This window comes from Cheilinus undulatus, linkage group 12 (assembly GCF_018320785.1).
Source record: "Cheilinus undulatus linkage group 12, ASM1832078v1, whole genome shotgun sequence".
Lineage (NCBI taxonomy): Eukaryota > Metazoa > Chordata > Actinopteri > Labriformes > Labridae > Cheilinus > Cheilinus undulatus.
The window spans coordinates 51324746-51346016 of NC_054876.1; the positions used below are offsets into that span (position 1 = coordinate 51324746).

The following is a 21271-nucleotide window of genomic DNA, read 5'->3' on the forward strand; positions in this document are numbered from 1 at the left end:
TGATCAGCGCGAGGAAGTTTGATGTTTATTGATTCACAATCAATAAACATTGATCAATTAATCGCCCAGCACTAGCACCTGTATATTTTTAAATGTGTTATCTGATTTCATTTTGAAATACCTGAAATAATAATGTTGGGCTACATTTCCCAGCCCTACTTTGTTAGGTATGATAAAGGCCAGTAGTAAACTGACATCACTCTATGCTACATTATTTGCAGAAGGGCCAGGATGATATCAGCTGATATCAAACCAATGCATTTGCCCATCCCTAATTATGATCTCATGGATTCACAGAGAAAAAAAAACACTAATCAGATTTGTTCTTTCTCCAGTGACTATGATTAAAAATAGCCTTTACACTACCCTACACTACCCATCATGGCCTTTCTAATACCAATGCTACGCTCTCTCTGTAGAGAACCACAGTCATCTTTCATTCAACATAGGTTTAAACACACAAAAAACACTGCAGCTCAGTTTTTCTTCATCGTATTTTCATTTTCACCCCCCTCGGTCCATCCATGATTTTTAGAATAAACGGTCCCCTCTCTGTCTCCTGCAATAAAATAAAGATCATCACACTGCTGTTTCAAACAGCGAAAACATCAACCTACTTCCTCTTTCTGCTCCAGCCACAGTTTCCTCTCTGCTACTTGAGCAAGATTTTTGTGTTTGGTTGTTTTTATATCAGACCTCATGCATTCAGAGTTCACCAGTCAGAATTTGTCTCCGCGGGATCATTGCTCAGTTTGAGGATGAGAAGAGGAAAGTTAGGGAACGCTTCAGCCTCGTCTCTAGAGTTTGGTTCTGCTCAGATGAAGAAAGAAAAAGCAGAGAGAACAACCCGCTTTAGTCTGAAGTAGAGAAAAGTGAAGTACCAACAGCTCTCTCTCCATTCCGTCCACGCGTTGGACAGGAAGCGGTGCAATCCTCATGGTTACAACACACGAGATCCGTTTAATCAGGAGATGACTAAAGTCCTAAAGTGACCTGCAAACACCGATGTTCACAGCTCAACGTTAAATAAAATCAATCTCTTAAAATTCTAAACTACTTTACTAAGTTTATATGGGATCATGATGTGCATGAGTGGAAAAAATACCCTCACACTTTGCAAAATAATGTCACAAAGATCAGATGTGTGCTGATGGCTGCCTGTTAAATATGTACTTTCTATTTGAAAGGGGCAAATCGTTCATGTGTGGCTCTGTGACATGAGATTTTAAGGAGATTAAATCTATGAAACATGGTGATACAGTAAAGAAATCACATTTTTGTTTTTCTGTAATCTTGATTTTGATTACAGGAGGGGGTCAGGAGGACTTAGTTTTATTTTGAAGGCCACAGAGTGGCCTTAAACAGAGAGAGAAAGATGGGATTGTGTCGAGGGATAGCTGCTTTTATGATATTGATGATACATTTACACAACCATCAGTGCATAGGAGTCATAAAACAGCCAACTTTCCCTCTCTGTTTAGCTGCAGAGCCTGTACCAGACACCTCGTTTACAGACCTCACCTCATAATGTCTATTTATTAAACAGGGTATTTATGCAATCACTTATTTTACATCAAATATTTTTGTTTAACTGACAATACTTTGTAGAAATCTGTTTTCAATTTGACAATAAAGAGGATTTTTTTTTCTTATTTTTTGGTATTGTAATAATGACGATGACTGATTTATAAAATCAATAAAAGGGTAAAACATCCTCCTTCTTTCTCTTAGTCTTATACTCTAAATCCGAATTAGTTAACATTACACGAGCATGAGTAAACCGATTGCCTTTTACCACTTTAGTTTTTACACAAGCTGATACAAAAGAGGTCAAGTTGTATTAACATAGAACCTTCATTTTATGCAGTAGGCATATTAAGTGTATACTAGTAGTCTTTACTAAAAATCATTAGTCCACATAAATGAAGTCTAAGTTGTATGAAATAACAATGCTAAGTTTAACTTACATAACAATACTACTAACTAGAAAAGCACTCAGAGAGTACAGACCTCCACCATCAGCCCTATCTCCCCATAGTGAAGAATCCTTTAAAAACATTCCTGGATCCAGACGGTGATCCGGATCACTCCCAAAATCTAATTCGATGATTACTCCCTCCCTGGTGGGCTGGAGACACAGTGAGGCAAAGCACTGGCTTCGCCTAGTGTGGACCGTCATGGCGGAAGCATTGCCTGCCAGTGCCAACAGATGCACTGACAGTCTCACTCATGGTTTTTTGAAATTTTGAAATCCCCCCCCAGAACTACACATACTAATTGATCTCAGCTTAACATGATCACATGATCATGGCGTTGCATCTTTCAGCTGAATAATACAGACGACTAATTTGATTTAGTAACGTCAACGTTTTTTGACAAAACATGAAAGCATAAGTAATGATTGCTAAAAAGTTTAATTAGAAACAAAATCTTGGTTTACAGTGCAGCTGCCAGCTGTTAGCATTAGCTTGTTTGCAATTAGCTTGTTTGAAAGTTCAGGAGCCAACAGAAAACTGTCAGACAGGCATGCAATGAGAATTTCAAAATAAAGGCACAACTTAAAGATGAAGTGTTGATCAGTATCTACATTTTCTAGCAGTTTAACTGGATGTTTGATCAACCAATAGAAGCATAAATTCATATCAAAGGATTGGTTACACCCTAACAGCCCAGCATGGAGGCTGAGGAGCACGTGCAACCTGATGAAGCTGCATTCACACCACAGTAAATCTAAACATGGTGTGTTAGGCTGGGTTCAGTGGGACTAGCATGTTCACCTATTTTAAAAGTCAGTCTTCAGTCCAACTAGGAAAGTCATCCAGCTTTGTTTTAACAGCACGAATCCTGACCTCTCTGGATTTTGATGTCCTCATTGAAAAGTTCACTCTTAAGTCCTTCAGGGCTGCAGATCTGTAACAGCATGTACTTTACTGTCACCACAGATTTTCTGCTTTTCATGGAAGAGACCATTCTTCCATTCAAAACACTGATGAGTGAAAACCAAAGCTTCAGGATGTCCTGATTTAGGGAACATGATGGAAAATACATCACGTTCTGTCTTTTTTCTGTTTGTTTTCAATAAGAACGACAGAGAGAATCAGTAATAATCAATAATTAAATGTATATTTGAGCAGTTTTAAACTGTGACGACTGCAGAGGAAAAATCAGACTCATTATAAAAAGATAAAGATTACTGTATTCTTCCCATCATGCTTCAGTGTGTCTACATGTTTAATATTGTGACTGTAACATACAGTTTGTTTTGTACCTGATCTGTTTTGACCCTCAGAGGCCACCATAACAACTCATGACCATTATGGCGCTGATTTATGCTTGGAGTAACAGAGGCTGCTGTGTGCAGAGACATCATAAACACAGAGCAGCAGGGTTAAAAATACAAATCTGATTGAATAAGAGCGTTTGATGTCCTATACATAGATCATACATGTCCTGTGGAGTAAATTATACATTCATATCTTCATCCAGAGGCCGTGTCGGGACTTTCCCTCCACAGAGAGGAAGAGGAGTCAGCTGATGCCACTTACAAAGAAAATATTTTCTTAAAATATAATTCACATGTCTCCCTGTTAGACTACGACCTTAAACACTTTCTGATTTTAACTGTGATTTATTCAAATGTATTTAACCCTTTACCTACTGAGGTAGCGACGGTGATCTGTTCTATATGTCTGGAGTTTTATTACCAGAACTCTGTCAAAGTTTGTCCGATTTGAAAAATTCCAATGGTGTTGGAAATCTGAGAATTGTGGGCATGCGCACATAAATGGTTCATTACAGTACTCGCAACCATATAATGTGGGCATTTATAACAATTCACCAGAAGTTTGGAGAGACAACTACACAGATTCTCAGCACCATAACTCCTCAAAAGTTTGCTCAATTCAAAAAATTCCAACCCTGACAGAGAGCTGAGAATCTGTGCTTTCCGGCAATATATGATGTGTGGTATATATATTACAGTAATGTCCAACAGTACCACGAAAAGGTCAGCTTTGCAGAAGACCAGTGAGAAAGGAGAGTGAAGGAAGAGAGTAAAAGGAGAGCGAGCGAGAGTGGTGTTTAGTTTTCTAAAAATAGCGTTAGATAGTGGCATTAGTGCGTGTCTGTGTTTTATTACACACATTTATAACGTCGGGGAGACCATCAAGAACGGTAAAACAGCCGCTACGGTTCATAGAGGAGGACAGCAATTTGAAGGATGCATCTTCTGAACTGAGTATAGTTCTCTTTTGCACACCCAGAGTCCTAGACTCCAAAAATAACTGGTGATTGTTTTAAACATGTATAGGTTCACATTTCAAATGTCCAATCAAAACTTCATGAGCAATAACAACATTTCTTCTAATAAAAGCCATGAAAAACAAAACTGTTTTTGTGTTTTACGTCTTTTAAACTGCTGACAATTCCATATAATGTGCAATAATCATTAACCAGATGTTGAAAAGTCAAGTTCAAGTACTCCTGGGAAAAGGGAGCAAACCCTCACCCAGTGTGGGCTACCCTACTGATGCCATGTCCCAGTACTCGCATTCATAAAGCATTTCAGATACTTGGTCTAGTTTTAGGGCAGGATTCTAGCCTCTCAGTAGGTAAGTCAGAAGTTGGATTTAGAGCCATGTCTGCAGTCTAGTGATGCATGAAGATAAAGAGTCAAAGTAGAGGAGAATGAACGTGCACTGATCATTTTCCAAGAGGAGGGATGAAGAGCAACTGATGAAAATAAACCAAACGTAAAATAATTTCAAGAACAGTCTGGTATTATAAAGTACTCATATCTGTACTCAGGATCAGTGAGTACAAGTAACTGTTCTCATACTTGGTCTTAAAAATGTGGTACCGTTGCATCCCATGGAAAGAATCCAGAGATTTAAGGCATGAATATGATGCATGTATTTATAAAACATCACCATAATAATAACTTGGAGGTATAAAAGTGGCAGCAACAAGTCCTTTCTTAGCAGGAAAAGGAAAGCCAGATATTTTTCTGAAATGAAAACCCAACTGCAACTTCAGCTCCTTTACATATTGCTCTACAGCAGACATCCTCAACTGGAGGCCCGGGGGTCACCTCAGTTCCCCCGCAGACTCCCCGTACGGCCCCCAGATGATTTTTCAAATCAGAAAAACTGGAGCAGGCAAAAATATAGTATGCAATTGTTTAGATTTTTTCTTGAAGTTTAAATAAAGCTTTCAATCTGGCGGCTTATGGGACCAGACCACACTAGTATTACTTATTATTATTATTAGTACTAGTATTAGTGTAATTCAGCATGGTAAACAAATACCTATTATTAGTATCTTGATTGAAGTTGCAGTTTTCCACGAGGCATTTAGAGAAACCAATTCCCTCCAAACCTTCACAGATCTACAGATGCAAGAAAAAGTATGTGAACCCTTTGGGATTTCTTGGATAGACAAACACAGTCTGCTGAAACTAATACCGCACAAAAAAATGATACGTTTTCATGTTTTTATTGAACAAAACATGTAAACATTCACAGTGCAGGGTGGAAAAAGTAGGTAACCCTAACCCTAACCTAACCCTAACCCTAACCCTGGCGGGGGGGGGCTGATACAGCTCCCAGGTCATCAGTTGATGACCACTGCTGTACAGCAGCAAAGCCAGGGAGTCTGATCCAGACAAATCAATGACGGAGTCATCCACATAATAAATGAAAATTTGCATTGGATTTTTTTTTGACCGAAACTGTTGATAGAAATTGTACACAACAGTTTTCCCAGTACTGATTCCTGTGGAAGACCTTTTAACCTCTAGATGTTTAGAGGTAAAGCCTTCAGCCTGCACACACTGAGATCTGATAGAAAAGTGACAAACTGATGGACAGACGGTTTCCCCTTTTTGTCCAAGGACTCAGTAAAATCACTTCTTTCAGCCACTGGTTATTCTGTTTCTCCCTAAAGCCTGACTGCTGGAGGGTGCAGATGGCCTCGTGCAGTGGTTTTCAACTTTTTCTTGCCCAAGGACACCCTATATCAAGCCAAAACTTGAAGGCACACCAAATCCACATCTATACAAAATTGCCTATTTAAAACATGTTAGAGTAAACCAAGCATAAAGCATCAGCTCAGGCAGGCCACAGAGTCAGCACTGCCTTATAACTGAGATCAGCTGATCTCACACAAGCCCTCGTCAGCTGACGGCCAGCTAATTAGCTTTAAGCATGCTATTGGCTAATCACGCTCATGCTGCCATATTTAAACGCCTCTAACCTGGCTATGCTTTGCTGCTCCCTCTCCAAGCCACTTTTTTACAACCCTCCTCCACCCCAGCTTCTTCTCCCAGAACAGCCACATGTGAAAAACAGCCTGAGGTGCAAATTTACAACTGCTAATAAAGAAAAACTATGTATGACCACAGATTATGTGTTTCTTGACAAAGCGGTCACACCATTGTGTGCTGCCACACCATTTGAGAACCACTGGCAGCATGGATTTGATCTGTTACCCAAACATCAGTAGTCTCAGCCATATTTAACAACCTAACACCTCTGCTGCTCATGGGAACATGGGTTTGGACATTTAAGAGTTTCCTAAATGGTTTTTGAGTTGTTGTGACTGATTTTTTGTCTGTAAACTGTTCTGCACATTTCTCATGATCACATTTGCACTCTCTGACCACTTCATCAGCGTGTCAAACAAAAATATCTCATCAGCCAATGGCATGCAGAAACCAATGCATTAAAGCAAGTAGACATGCTCTGTTTGGGCTTCAGCACACCATCTTGACTATGTCTACACTGAATCCCAGTTGTTATGAAAACATGATTCCAATCAAACAAGCATTTGATTTGATTGTTTTTCAATTGTGCTGCTTCTGTCAGTCTCCATCACTGACATCAGTCTCAGACAGGTGTGGTCACTGGTTAGCCAGGTGAGCCTGATTAAAGAGAAACTACCGAAGGAGGCTGGTCCACATTATTAACATCATCACAGGTTTCACTCAATATGGGGAAAAAGAAAGACCTTCCTGCACATAAAAAGGCATGAAAACACCGGAAATTTCAGGGGAAAATGAAGAGAGATTGTTGTACTAAAAAAATCCACTGATGAGTGGCAAACAGGTGTTTGAAGCTGCTGGTGATCCCAAGAACCTCTGGATCAGGATCCTCCAGAGACCTGCTGACAAAGCTGTATTTCATCCACCTTAACCAACACCCACAAGGAGAAATGGTTGGCTCAGGAATACACGAAGACTCATTTTCAAACAGTTTTATTCACTGATGAATTCTGTCCTACACTGGATGTTCAGAGGGATGGAGTTCTGGATGTTCAGAGGGATGGAGCTCTGGATTATTTGTGGATGGCCTCCATGTCCCAAAAAGGCTGAAACGGCAGCAAGGAGGAGGTGGAGTCATGTTTTGGGCTGGATTCATAGGATGTGAGTCAGTAGGCTCCTTTAATGTAAAGCAAAATATGTGGAGTTCTTAACCGTCCATTTCCTGCCATGGTATAAAAAGAAGAACGGTGCTTTCTGGAGTAAAATCAATTTCATGCAAGACAAAAATCCCACTGAGGCCTTGGCTGCTAAGGGCATATAAGGAGAAATCCTGGTGTTGCCACCATCATCCCCTGACCTTTGACCCTATTGAGAAACTGTGGAGCATCCTTAAAGGAAGCTCTATGGGGGCTGAAGGCAGTTCACTTCCAAACAGCAGCCCTGGCATCCTCAGAGGAAATACAGGCAGAAACTAGAGATGGGCGTACAAGTTCAACAGAAGAGTGAAGGTGAGACCAGAGAAGGGCCTCTGTGTTCAGATGGAACTGGATCTGTAAAGATATTTTTGATTGAAATAGCTTTGATTCGAGGAAAATCACCTCCCAGTGAAAAAAAATAAAACACATTTCTGTTTTTAATCATTTATAAACTATCGAATGTTTTGAAACTCTGTTTTGCATAATAATTTAGAACTCTGCATTTGAAGTTATTTTGTGAAAAATTTGTGAGAAACTGTCATCACTGATAATTTCGTCATATTAAATCCACATTGCAATTAAATTGTTGAGAAATGAAAATCCTATTGACTGCCAATTATACAGACAATTTAAGAAAAAAAGAACAAAAATAATATTGCATAATTTGGAACACTGTGTATGCCTGAAGGCCATGGTTACTGCTCTGTGACTGGCTAATTAGATGTTTGCAATAATGAGCAGTTACAGGTATATCTCCTGAAGTGATCAGTGAGCAAAACCGCCATGTGAGCTATAGAAAAACCTCCAGCCTGACAGACTGAGCGGAGACGGCGGTGTCTTACCTGTGGTTTGTCGCAGCTCTTCACACAAACTGATGTGGGGGAACTGCAGCAGCTGCTTCCATTTCTTACTTTTTCCTTTCCTGTTCCCACCACCTCCTGCAAAACACAAAATAAAAGGTTTGGTTTAAATACGAAGTCCAATGCTTGACTTCTTTTGGTGTTAAATGCAAAAGAAAAATATAAAAAAACATTCCAAAATTCAGAGGACAGACCAGCTGATAGAAGTTAAGCAGCTGTTTAGTATAAATATGACAATAGTGACAGTAGTTAGTTTACCTTATTTAAAGAAAAAGACGTCTTTGGTGGGATTAACAACTCTGCAACCTCTGCATTTTAACAAGGGGATTATATAGTTCTGCATTTGGAAACAGAAATTCCTAAAAGTTTGGAAGCATTGCCCTCATTTTAAAAAATGCATGTTTTAAGCTTTTTAGTGTGCTTTTCATCTTAGAATTAATCAAAATGTGAAAAAAAAAGAAAAGAAAATAGAATGCAGAGAAAGTTTAAACTTCATGTCCAAGGTCAGATAAATGTGATTACTGAAGTTAGATAAAAGTACGTCAAGACTGACTTTGATTAAATCCACATTAGGGTCGTATCTCGACCTGTGTGTCTGGAGGGTATTAATGCAGATGTAGTGTAGCATGTTAGGGTTAGCGTGTAGTGTAGCATGTTAGGGTTAGCGTGTAGTTTAGCATGTTAGGGTTAGCGTGTAGTGTAGCATGTTAGGGTTAGCATGTAGTTTAGCATGTTAGGGTTAGCGTGTAGTGTAGCATGTTAGGGTTAGCGTGTAGTGTAGCATGTTAGGGTTAGCGTGTAGTGTAGCATGTTAGGGTTAGCGTGTAGTGTAGCATGTTAGGGTTAGTGTGTAGTGTAGCATGTTAGGGTTAGCGTGTAGTGTAGCATGTTAGGGTTAGTGTGTAGTTTAGCATGTTAGGGTTAGCATGTAGTTTAGCATGTTAGGGTTAGCGTGTAGTGTAGCATGTTAGGGTTAGTGTGTAGTGTAGCATGTTAGGGTTAGCGTGTAGTTTAGCATGTTAGGGTTAGCGTGTAGTTTAGCATGTTAGGGTTAGTGTGTAGTGTAGCATGTTAGGGTTAGTGTGTAGTTTAGCATGTTAGGGTTAGTGTGTAGTTTAGCATGTTAGGGTTAGCGTGTAGTTTAGCATGTTAGGGTTAGTGTGTAGTTTAGCATGTTAGGGTTAGCATGTAGTTTAGCATGTTAGGGTTAGCGTGTAGTTTAGCATGTTAGGGTTAGCGTGTAGTGTAGCATGTTAGGGTTAGCATGTAGTTTAGCATGTTAGGGTTAGCGTGTAGTTTAGCATGTTAGGGTTAGCGTGTAGTGTAGCATGTTAGGGTTAGCGTGTAGTTTAGCATGTTAGGGTTAGTGTGTAGTTTAGCATGTTAGGGTTAGCGTGTAGTGTAGCATGTTAGGGTTAGTGTGTAGTGTAGCATGTTAGGGTTAGCATGTAGTTTAGCATGTTAGGGTTAGTGTGTAGTTTAGCATGTTAGGGTTAGTGTGTAGTGTAGCATGTTAGGGTTAGTGTGTAGTTTAGCATGTTAGGGTTAGTGTGTAGTTTAGCATGTTAGGGTTAGCATGTAGTTTAGCATGTTAGGGTTAGTGTGTAGTTTAGCATGTTAGGGTTAGTGTGTAGTTTAGCATGTTAGGGTTAGCGTGTAGTTTAGCATGTTAGGGTTAGCGTGTAGTGTAGCATGTTAGGGTTAGCGTGTAGTTTAGCATGTTAGGGTTAGCGTGTAGTTTAGCATGTTAGGGTTAGTGTGTAGTGTAGCATGTTAGGGTTAGCGTGTAGTTTAGCATGTTAGGGTTAGTGTGTAGTTTAGCATGTTAGGGTTAGCGTGTAGTTTAGCATGTTAGGGTTAGCGTGTAGTGTAGCATGTTAGGGTTAGCATGTAGTTTAGCATGTTAGGGTTAGTGTGTAGTTTAGCATGTTAGGGTTAGCGTGTAGTGTAGCATGTTAGGGTTAGTGTGTAGTTTAGCATGTTAGGGTTAGCGTGTAGTTTAGCATGTTAGGGTTAGCGTGTAGTGTAGCATGTTAGGGTTAGTGTGTAGTGTAGCATGTTAGGGTTAGTGTGTAGTTTAGCATGTTAGGGTTAGCGTGTAGTTTAGCATGTTAGGGTTAGCGTGTAGTGTAGCATGTTAGGGTTAGTGTGTAGTGTAGCATGTTAGGGTTAGTTTGTAGTGTAGCATGTTAGGGTTAGTGTGTAGTTTAGCATGTTAGGGTTAGTGTGTAGTTTAGCATGTTAGGGTTAGTGTGTAGTTTAGCATGTTAGGGTTAGTGTGTAGTTTAGCATGTTAGGGTTAGTGTGTAGTTTAGCATGTAGGGGTTAGCGTGTAGTGTAGCATGTTAGGGTTAGCGTGTAGTGTAGCATGTTAGGGTTAGTGTGTAGTGTAGCATGTTAGGGTTAGTGTGTAGTGTAGCATGTTAGGGTTAGTGTGTAGTTTAGCATGTTAGGGTTAGTGTGTAGTTTAGCATGTTAGGGTTAGTGTGTAGTGTAGCATGTTAGGGTTAGTGTGTAGTGTAGCATGTTAGGGTTAGCGTGTAGTGTAGCATGTTAGGGTTAGTGTGTAGTTTAGCATGTTAGGGTTAGTGTGTAGTGTAGCATGTTAGGGTTAGTGTGTAGTGTAGCATGTTAGGGTTAGCGTGTAGTGTAGCATGTTAGGGTTAGTGTGTAGTGTAGCATGTTAGGGTTAGTGTGTAGTTTAGCATGTTAGGGTTAGCGTGTAGTTTAGCATGTTAGGGTTAGTTTGTAGTGTAGCATGTTAGGGTTAGTGTGTAGTTTAGCATGTTAGGGTTAGTTTGTAGTGTAGCATGTTAGGGTTAGTGTGTAGTTTAGCATGTAGGGGTTAGCGTGTAGTGTAGCATGTTAGGGTTAGCGTGTAGTTTAGCATGTTAGGGTTAGTGTGTAGTTTAGCATGTTAGGGTTAGTGTGTAGTGTAGCATGTTAGGGTTAGTTTGTAGTGTAGCATGTTAGGGTTAGTGTGTAGTTAAGCATGTTAGGGTTAGCGTGTAGTGTAGCATGTTAGGGTTAGCGTGTAGTGTAGCATGTTAGGGTTAGTGTGTAGTGTAGCATGTTAGGGTTAGTGTCTAGTTTAGCATGTTAGGGATAGTGTGTAGTGTAGCATGTTAGGGTTAGCGTGTAGTGTAGCATGTTAGGGTTAGTGTGTAGTTTAGCATGTTAGGGTTAGTGTGTAGTGTAGCATGTTAGGGTTAGTGTGTAGTGTAGCATGTTAGGGTTAGCGTGTAGTGTAGCATGTTAGGGTTAGTGTGTAGTGTAGCATGTTAGGGTTAGTGTGTAGTGTAGCATGTTAGGGTTAGCGTGTAGTGTAGCATGTTAGGGTTAGTGTGTAGTGTAGCATGTTAGGGTTAGTGTGTAGTTTAGCATGTTAGGGTTAGCGTGTAGTTTAGCATGTTAGGGTTAGCGTGTAGTTTAGCATGTTAGGGTTAGTGTGTAGTGTAGCATGTTAGGGTTAGTGTGTAGTGTAGCATGTTAGGGTTAGCGTGTAGTGTAGCATGTTAGGGTTAGTGTGTAGTGTAGCATGTTAGGGTTAGCGTGTAGTGTAGCATGTTAGGGTTAGTGTGTAGTGTAGCATGTTAGGGTTAGCGTGTAGTGTAGCATGTTAGGGTTAGTGTGTAGTTTAGCATATTAGGTTAGTGTGTAGTGTAGCATGTTAGGGGCGTGTAGTGTAGCATGTTAGGGTTAGTGTGTAGTGTAGCATGTTAGGGTTAGCGTGTAGTGTAGCATGTTAGGGTTAGCGTGTAGTGTAGCATGTTAGGGTTAGTGTGTAGTGTAGCATGTTAGGGTTAGCGTGTAGTGTAGCATGTTAGGGTTAGCGTGTAGTGTAGCATGTTAGGGTTAGCGTGTAGTGTAGCATGTTAGGGTTAGCGTGTAGTGTAGCATGTTAGGGTTAGCGTGTAGTGTAGCATGTTAGGGTTAGCGTGTAGTGTAGCATGTTAGGGTTAGTGTGTAGTGTAGCATGTTAGGGTTAGCGTGTAGTGTAGCATGTTAGGGTTAGTGTGTAGTGTAGCATGTTAGGGTTAGCGTGTAGTGTAGCATGTTTGCGTGTCTGTGTGAGTTTCAGCAGAGTCGACTCAAACAGCGAGCATCATCCAAACAATCAGAACAAAGAAACCAGAGGAAGTTCCCGTCTGCTTGAGGAGCTGTGGCAGCACGTTTATTCACCACACAGCAACACTGGAACTCCCATGATGCCTTTAGGCTGTGGCTACATAGCTACACTGGAGGGGCTATAGGTCATGTGACTGCGCTCGATCAACGGTAGCATGCAGAGCGGCTTTTGAACCTGTGTGGGCAGCTCCCTAGTCAGACGTGTGTGGGGGAAGCTGTCCGACAGGTTCGTCTCCAACAATTATAAATATTCGCTCTTTTACTTCTCGTCATGTTTTGCAAACTAAGTATTATGTTGTTAACCTTTAGAGCTGACTACTGGTCCGCCGGGAGTCTGTTGCCCCCATCGTGCACAGATTAAACTGAGGAACTGGTGAGTGTTGAATGATCAAGTGTGATGCTAACATGCCAAGCTAGCGGGCTAGCATTAGCATAGATGGGCTAACAGTTTATTTGCATTTGTACTCATTGTACAGTTTATTTACTGGGTTATTCACTTTATTCTGCCTGTCTGGAATGTATGCATGCCTGTCATTGGATGTTATTTATTGACAATCATTTATTCTGAATGGACTTTGGATATTTTATTGCACTAATGCTATTAGGCTACAGCTCAATAGCCAAAACACTAACTAACAATACTGGAAGTGAATTATTGGTAGCTGGTGCGTTTAATTCATGATTTGTATTTGCTTTTTGAATTGTGTATGATAACCAGCTAATGTTACAGGCTTTAGCAGCCTAATTCTGGTTATTCATTGGTCCTGTTTATTTAATACAGGCCAGGTGAAACCTTAAAGGGATTGATGGCGAGCTCAGACAACTACTGCTGGGAGTATAGAACCATCAACCATCATCCTAGGGTCTGGTAGGAGGCCTACACAGCCTGTCCCCCCACCACTCTCACACTGACTGCTAACCCATGATCACACCTCAAGTTTACTCAAGGACAACAAATCTACGGACTATTAAGCAAATCAATGAACTCTAACCCTTGTGGGTTGTCGCGTCAGTTGTGTGGAACCGCCTGTACCAACATTTCCCTGGATTTCTGGTTTTCTTTTGGACTCTATTTATTGTTGTGTTGCAACTACTCACTTGAACTCAATCAAAGCTCATAGTGCACTTTTCAAAAATACTGCAGTAGTTGTAAATATGTTTGAGGATTATTATCATTATTTCTTCATTTTGGTTCTGTAAATGCTTCTGTTATTCTTTATTCATTACAATACATGGTACCGTCACCATTTAAACCCGATACTGTCTCTGCCTCTTAATTACTTACACCAGCTCCAGCAGCCGTACCTAATCTTCTGACCCTAGCCCATACCATAGCCACTTGTCAGCATAGCAACTGCTACATATTAATAACGCATTAGTAACAGCTAATAAGACTCAAATACACGCTACAGTATTATCACCACTAATTTTACATAAAGATGATGGTCTCATGTCTTTAAATCATCCTAGGAGGGACATTTTAAATCCTTAACATGTTCTACAGATTAACCTTTAGTTCTGAATCAGTCAATCAGTAATGCATGGTGTCAGAGACATAGAATTTGGTCCGTTATCTGATAGACCACCAGAACCTGAACTCAATTTCTCCTAAAAGTTATGGAGATTCTGGAAAATTCCCTTGAAGATAATGAGATTCCCAAAACATTTAAAAAAAAATGTGAAAATTAAAAAACTCTCTTAAAAATACCGCAGAATATCCTCAAATATTCTCCAAAACAATTGTGAGGTTTTCTGAACAAGTCAAAAGATTTACATTAAATGTTCACCCAAAAAAATCCATAAAAATTCCTAAAAAATTTAAAGCAATTTCCCCCAAATTTCTAATCAAATTCACAAAAATGTACCATTAAATTCCATGGAAAATAATGTAAATGTCCAAAAATATTTCCCCCCAAAATCCGAAGTTCTCACTCAAAATTCCAATCAAATTCCCAAACATTTTCAATTTAATTCTTGATATTCCCATGAAAGTGCCAACATGGCATAACACCCATTGCTTAAAAATATTAATAATAATCTACAAATACTCAAAATGTTCCAAAAGATATTCAAGAAATGTTCTGAAAATTTCAAAGTAAATTCTCCAGATATTCTAAGCCAATTACTTTTTTCAAAAAATCTGAACAATTATCTCTAAAATTCTACTAGCAGAAGTCATCGATGTGTTGTAGGGCAGTCAAATGTCCTCATACGTGCACGCAGGGTCTCAGCAGGTTAAATACTTTAGTTAAAAACAATCAAAAAAAGTCTAAAAATGTTTTGATGTGTGTTCCTGTGCTCCTGTCGTTGGACAAACCTCAGGGCATCCAAAGAGCACATGCTGTCCCTGGCCTAGCTGATATTTTTGAGCACACAGTCTTAATCTTAGACAAACAAGAAGGAAATCCAAGCATCTTCATCAGCTCTTAACAGCTCCAAGGTCATCATCAACAGCCATTTCACAATCTCTTCCTCTCTCTCCCTGAGGTTTCTGAGGTGTTAATGGTTCTCCAGGATCAAACAAACCTTCAAATTCCTACTGCAGAAGCTGCTGATGTATGACCGACAACACCGCAGCGTCTCTGTCGAGGACAAAGTCAACAGCACCTTTCAGGATTTAGTATTCAAACAGGAGCAGGCAGCTGCTCCGCAGACTAGACAGTAAAAATGGAGGATTGTCACAGATACAATGCAAACAAGATGTTTTGTTTGTGTCCAGGAAACGGATGATAATATCTGGCACAGAATTACTGAGAAGCTGATTGATAAGAGAGAAAATGAGATCTGTGATGTCCGCCTGTGCGTTAGAGGAGATCAGTGACAGAGCGGCTCTGAATAATCAAGATATAATTACATTGAAAGAAGTCTGGTAGCTTTTAGTCATGCTGGAAGAAAACATCAAAGTTTGACTTCAACGTCTCTGGTTCAATTTGATGTAGAAAAAAGTTTTAACCAACAGTCTGTCAAGAAGAAAGAAGCTGAAGGCTCAAGATTTGTGACCATACAGAACTTTTTCTGCAGCAGCATCAAAAAAAAGACAAAGCAGAGCAAGCACCATGATAATACAGCCGTAAACATGGTATGGGCTAATGAGAACAGCTGTAGCAGCGGACAAACCGGAGCAGATGCTCACATGGCAGCCAGTTTCCTCTGACACCAAGCCAAGGGTGGGACACTTAACTGTGCATCATTTCAGGTCTTATTAATTAGTAAATAATCAAAATAATTGCTTAAAATGTCACTGCTCTACTCTGGAGAAGAATGAAAATCCAGATACTGACTCTCAGTTTCACCCTGATCCCTGTGGTGCCAATGGCCCAGTGTTGCATGATACTGGGCTTTGGCCGATGTCTGTCATTATTTACACGTTTATTTTGGCTGATTCTAACACTGACAGATAAAACACGTGTGTCATTATTTACATGTTTATTTTGGCTGATTCTAACACTGACAGATAAAACACGTGTGTCATTATTTACATGTTTATTTTGGCTGATTCCAACACTGACACTGATAAAACACGTGTGTCATTATTTACACGTTTATTTTGGCTGATTCTAACACTGACAGATAAAACACGTGTGTCATTATTTTACAGTTTATTTTGGCTGATTCTAACACTGACACTGATAAAACACGTGTGTCATTATTTACATGTTTATTTTGGCTGATTCTAACACTGACACTGATAAAACACGTGTCATTATTTACATGTTTATTTTGGCTGATTCTAACACTGACACTGATAAAACACGTGTCATTATTTACATGTTTATTTTGGCTGATTCTAACACTGACAGATAAAACACGTGTCATTATTTACATGTTTATTTTGGCTGATTCTAACACTGAAAGATAAAACACGTGTGTCATAATTTACATGTTTATTTTGGCTGATTCTAACACTGACAGATAAAACACGTGTGTCATTATTTACATGTTTATTTTGGCTGATTCTAACACTGACAGATAAAACACGTGTCATTATTTACATGTTTATTTTGGCTGATTCTAACACTGACAGATAAAACACGTGTGTCATTATTTACATGTTTATTTTGGCTGATTCTAACAGTGACAGATAAAACACGTGTGTCATTATTTACATGTTTATTTTGGCTGATTCTAACACTGAAAGATAAAACACGTGTGTCATTATTTACATGTTTATTTTGGCTGATTCTAACACTGACACTGATAAAACACGTGTGTCATTATTTACATGTTTATTTTGGCTGATTCTAACACTGACAGATAAAACACGTGTCATTATTTACATGTTTATTTTGGCTGATTCTAACACTGACAGATAAAACACGTGTGTCATTATTTACATGTTTATTTTGGCTGATTCTAACACTGACAGATAAAACACGTGTGTCATTATTTACATGTTTATTTTGGCTGATTCTAACACTGACAGATAAAACACGTGTGTCATTATTTACATGTTTATTTTGGCTGATTCTAACACTGACACTGATAAAACACGTGTGTCATTATTTACATGTTTATTTTGGCTGATTCTAACACTGACAGATAAAACACGTGTGTCATTATTTAAATGTTTATTTTGGCTGATTCTAACACTGACACTGATAAAACACGTGCCATTATTTACATGTTTATTTTGGCTGATTCTAACACTGACACTGATAAAACACGTGTGTCATTATTTACATGTTTATTTTGGCTGATTCTAACACTGACAGATAAAACACGTGTGTCATTATTTACATGTTTATTTTGGCTGATTCTAACACTGACACTGATAAAACACGTGTGTCATTATTTACATGTTTATTTTGGCTGATTCTAACACTGACAGATAAAACACGTGTGTCATTATTTACATGTTTATTTTGGCTGATTCTAACACTGACACTGATAAAACACGTGTGTCATTATTTACATGTTTATTTTGGCTGATTCTAACACTGACAGATAAAACACGTGTGTCATTATTTACATGTTTATTTTGGCTGATTCTAACACTGACACTGATAAAACACGTGTGTCATTATTTACATGTTTATTTTGGCTGATTCTAACACTGACAGATAAAACACGTGTCATTATTTACATGTTTATTTTGGCTGATTCTAACACTGACAGATAAAACACGTGTGTCATTATTTACATGTTTATTTTGGCTGATTCTAACACTGACAGATAAAACACGTGTGTCATTATTTACATGTTTATTTTGGCTGATTCTAACACTGACACTGATAAAACACGTGTCGTTATTTACATGTTTATTTTGGCTGATTCTAACACTGACACTGATAAAACACGTGTGTCATTATTTACATGTTTATTTTGGCTGATTCTAACACTGACAGATAAAACACATGTGTCATTATTTACATGTTTATTTTGGCTGATTCTAACACTGACAGATAAAACACGTGTGTCATTATTTACATGTTTATTTTGGCTGATTCTAACACTGACAGATAAAACACGTGTGTCATTATTTACATGTTTATTTTGGCTGATTCTAACACTGACACTGATAAAACACGTGTCATTATTTACATGTTTATTTTGGCTGATTCTAACACTGACACTGATAAAACACGTGTCATTATTTACATGTTTATTTTGGCTGATTCTAACACTGACACTGATAAAACACATGTAGTTCAAACTTCAATCTCAAGTACTTGGGCAGCAGCACATAAAGTGTTTGTGAACTGAAGAAAACATTCTTGGATTGTGATTGCATTCATATTCTTATGTCACATTTATTACCGGCCAATCAGAGAAAGCCTTGGTGACATCCTGGGCGTGGGTATCAGTGGCTTTTACTAACAGTGGAGCCAGCAGAGGAATAAATCTGGGGCCTAGGCCAGTCTGGTGAAGAATAAAAACATTTGAGCTGAGAAAACTTTCAGTGTGGTTCATTGCTCTTCTGATAAAACCTGCTGCTATAGCTGCCTCCGACCTGGTGGCTTCACAAGCTGCAGCATTTATTAGCCTGCAATACCCCTAAACCCTGTTAGCCTGCAATACCCCTAAACCCTGTTAGCCTGCAATAACCCTAAACCCTGTTAGCCTGCAATACCCCTAAACCCTGTTAGCCTGCAATACCCCTAAACCCTGTTAGCCTGCAATATCCCTAAACCCTGTTAGCCTGCAATACCCCTAAACCCTGTTAGCCTGCAATACCCCTAAACCCTGTTAGCCTGCAATACCCCTAAACCCTGTTAGCCTGTAGTACCCCTAAACCCTGTTAGCCTGTAGTACCCCTAAATCCTGTAAGCCTGCAATACCCCTAAACCCTGTTAGCCTGCAATACCCCTAAACCCTGTTAGCCTGGAATACCCCTAAACCCTGTTAGCCTGCAATACCCCTAAACCCTGTTAGCCTGCAATACCCCTAAACCCTGTTAGCCTGGAATACCCCTAAACCCTGTTAGCCTGCAATACCCCTAAACCCTGTTAGCCTGCAATAACCCTAAACCCTGTTAGCCTGCAATACCCCTAAACCCTGTTAGCCTGCAATACCCCTAAACCCTGTTAGCCTGTACTACCCCTAAACCCTGTTAGCCTGCAATATCCCTAAACCCTGTTAGCCTGCAATACCCCTAAACCCTGTTAGCCTGCAATACCCCTAAACCCTGTTAGCCTGCAATACCCCTAAACCCTGTTAGCCTGTAGTACCCCTAAACCCTGTTAGCCTGTAGTACCCCTAAACCCTGTTAGCCTGCAATACCCCTAAACCCTGTTAGCCTGCAATACCCCTAAACCCTGTTAGCCTGTAGTACCCCTAAACCCTGTTAGCCTGCAATACCCCTAAACCCTGTTAGCCTGTAGTACCCCTAAACCCTGTTAGCTTGTAGTACCACTAAACCCTGTTAGCTTGTAGTACCACTAAACCCTGTTAGCCTGTAGTACCCCTAAACCCTGTTAGCTTGTAGTACCACTAAACCCTGTTAGCTTGTAGTACCACTAAACCCTGTTAGCTTGTAGTACCACTAAACCCTGTTAGCTTGTAGTACCACTAAACCCTGTTAGCTTGTAGTACCACTAAACCCTGTTAGCCTGTAGTACCTCTAAACCCTGTTAGCCTGTAGTACCCCTAAACCCTGTTTAGTGGGGGCATTGGAGTTTGACTAGTTTGCCATGTAAGGGTTAATGCTGCTGTACCTTTACTATTTAGCTTTATTGCCATTTTATTTGCATTTCATTACCTTTAATGATGGTTTATTTGCATTTCCAGGTACTTCTGTTTTATTAGAGTTGGGCATTAGCTCTGCCTCACTGACTTTATTGCTTCCTGTGAAGTTCAATGCTAACAGAACATTTAGAAGGCCTGTTAACAGACACCTTTATGGGCTAATAAAAGGAAAAAATAGCAATTTCATTAAGCTTCTCAGCATGAAAGAAGACTAAATACATGGAGGCAGGAGAAGCTCAACAGTGGGCTAACGTTTGTGTTTCATATCGAAAATATGATGATGCCATAATTTCAACCTTTAACATGTTAAAACTGTGAATCAAAAATATTGATTAGGAGAAGCCCTGATGCTTTGGTTCTCTGGGAAGCTTGACGAATATCTGTTGACTAACTAATGATAGATTTTCTTCGATCCAGCAGTTACAAGCATTCTGAATGTGGTACGGTCACCTCTCTCTTCTCCTGAAGAGGAGGAGAGACTACAAATCTGCAGTAAACCACCTTTGTGTGTGTGGGTGTGTGTGTGTGTGGTTGGGGGGGGTCATGCATCACGTTGGTGTGTCCATCAGCGCCACACTGCAAGGACCTGACAGCACAAAGCACCTGGACTAAAATGCAGCAGCTTTCTTATGCAGGACTATTTGGCACAAATATCTACCTGCATGAAAGAGCTTACACACACTTGGTGCTGGGCTGGAGTTAATTCAGATCCTGGTTTGGGTTTTTACTCACAGTTGGGTCAGGGTCTTTTTTAAGAATTTCTTAAATCAGCTGGATAATTCCTGCTGATTCAGTCATGTGTTCATAAAATAAAAGTTGCAGATGATGAAGACTGAGCTTATTTAGAGATTTTAAAGTATAGAAATGTAAGGATGTTAAAATTTCAGATGATTTGTAGAACATGTAGTCATGCTGTTCTGACAGGACCGTCAAATGTCTTTAATTTCTCTATTTAAAATCTCTCAAACGCCTCCATGTGTGCACAACAAAAAGGCTTTCAGCTGCGACTTTTGCATTGGATAGGCCATTAAAAATGATTAAATATCAAATACAATCACACGTGTATCCTATGTGTTCCTCTGACGGCATGGCTGCGAGGCCTTCTATAGACCAGAGCAACCCACCTGGGTAATTTGCCCAAAGGATGCAAGCCCCGCCCCATTCTTGAGCACAGAGCCATAGCTAGCTTAAAGTCATTAAGAACAGCAGCGGTCCAACGTTAGCCCTCTCTGGTTTCAGCCTAAAGACACAGAACTCTTGTTTTAGATTGTTTGGGCACATAACACAACAAAATGGCTTTAAACCGTGATGTTACTGACATTTTCTAACCTACTGCCATTCAACCTGAGGGTTTGGTTTCCCCCAAATAGGGGCGTGGCCACACTGGACAGCAGGAAGTGGCATTGCACTGCTCTGATCTATAGAGAGGTGTGTGCCCCTCCGGATCATGTACAATCAGTCTAATTGATCACAGGTGGACTCCAATCAAGATGTAGAAACATCTCAGGAACCTGAGCTACATTTCAAGTGTTTTTGCAAAGGCTCTGAATACTTATTTAAATGTGATAATACTGTTTTATTTTTTTATATATACATTTGGAAAAAATCTGTTTTTACGATGTTATGATGGAGTTCTGCCTGGT

The 21271-nt window shown here is 39.7% G+C and overlaps 1 protein-coding gene across 1 annotated transcript in view; it reads right to left on the reverse strand.

Moving 5' to 3' along the window:
- Positions 1–21271, reverse strand: part of grk6 (G protein-coupled receptor kinase 6) — a 76976-nt gene that overhangs the window by 39639 nt on the left and 16066 nt on the right. Inside the window, exon 2 of the mRNA XM_041800750.1 lies at positions 8298–8393. Coding sequence (XP_041656684.1) covers positions 8298–8393 — 96 coding nt within the window. The remainder of the gene's footprint in view (positions 1–8297; positions 8394–21271) is intronic.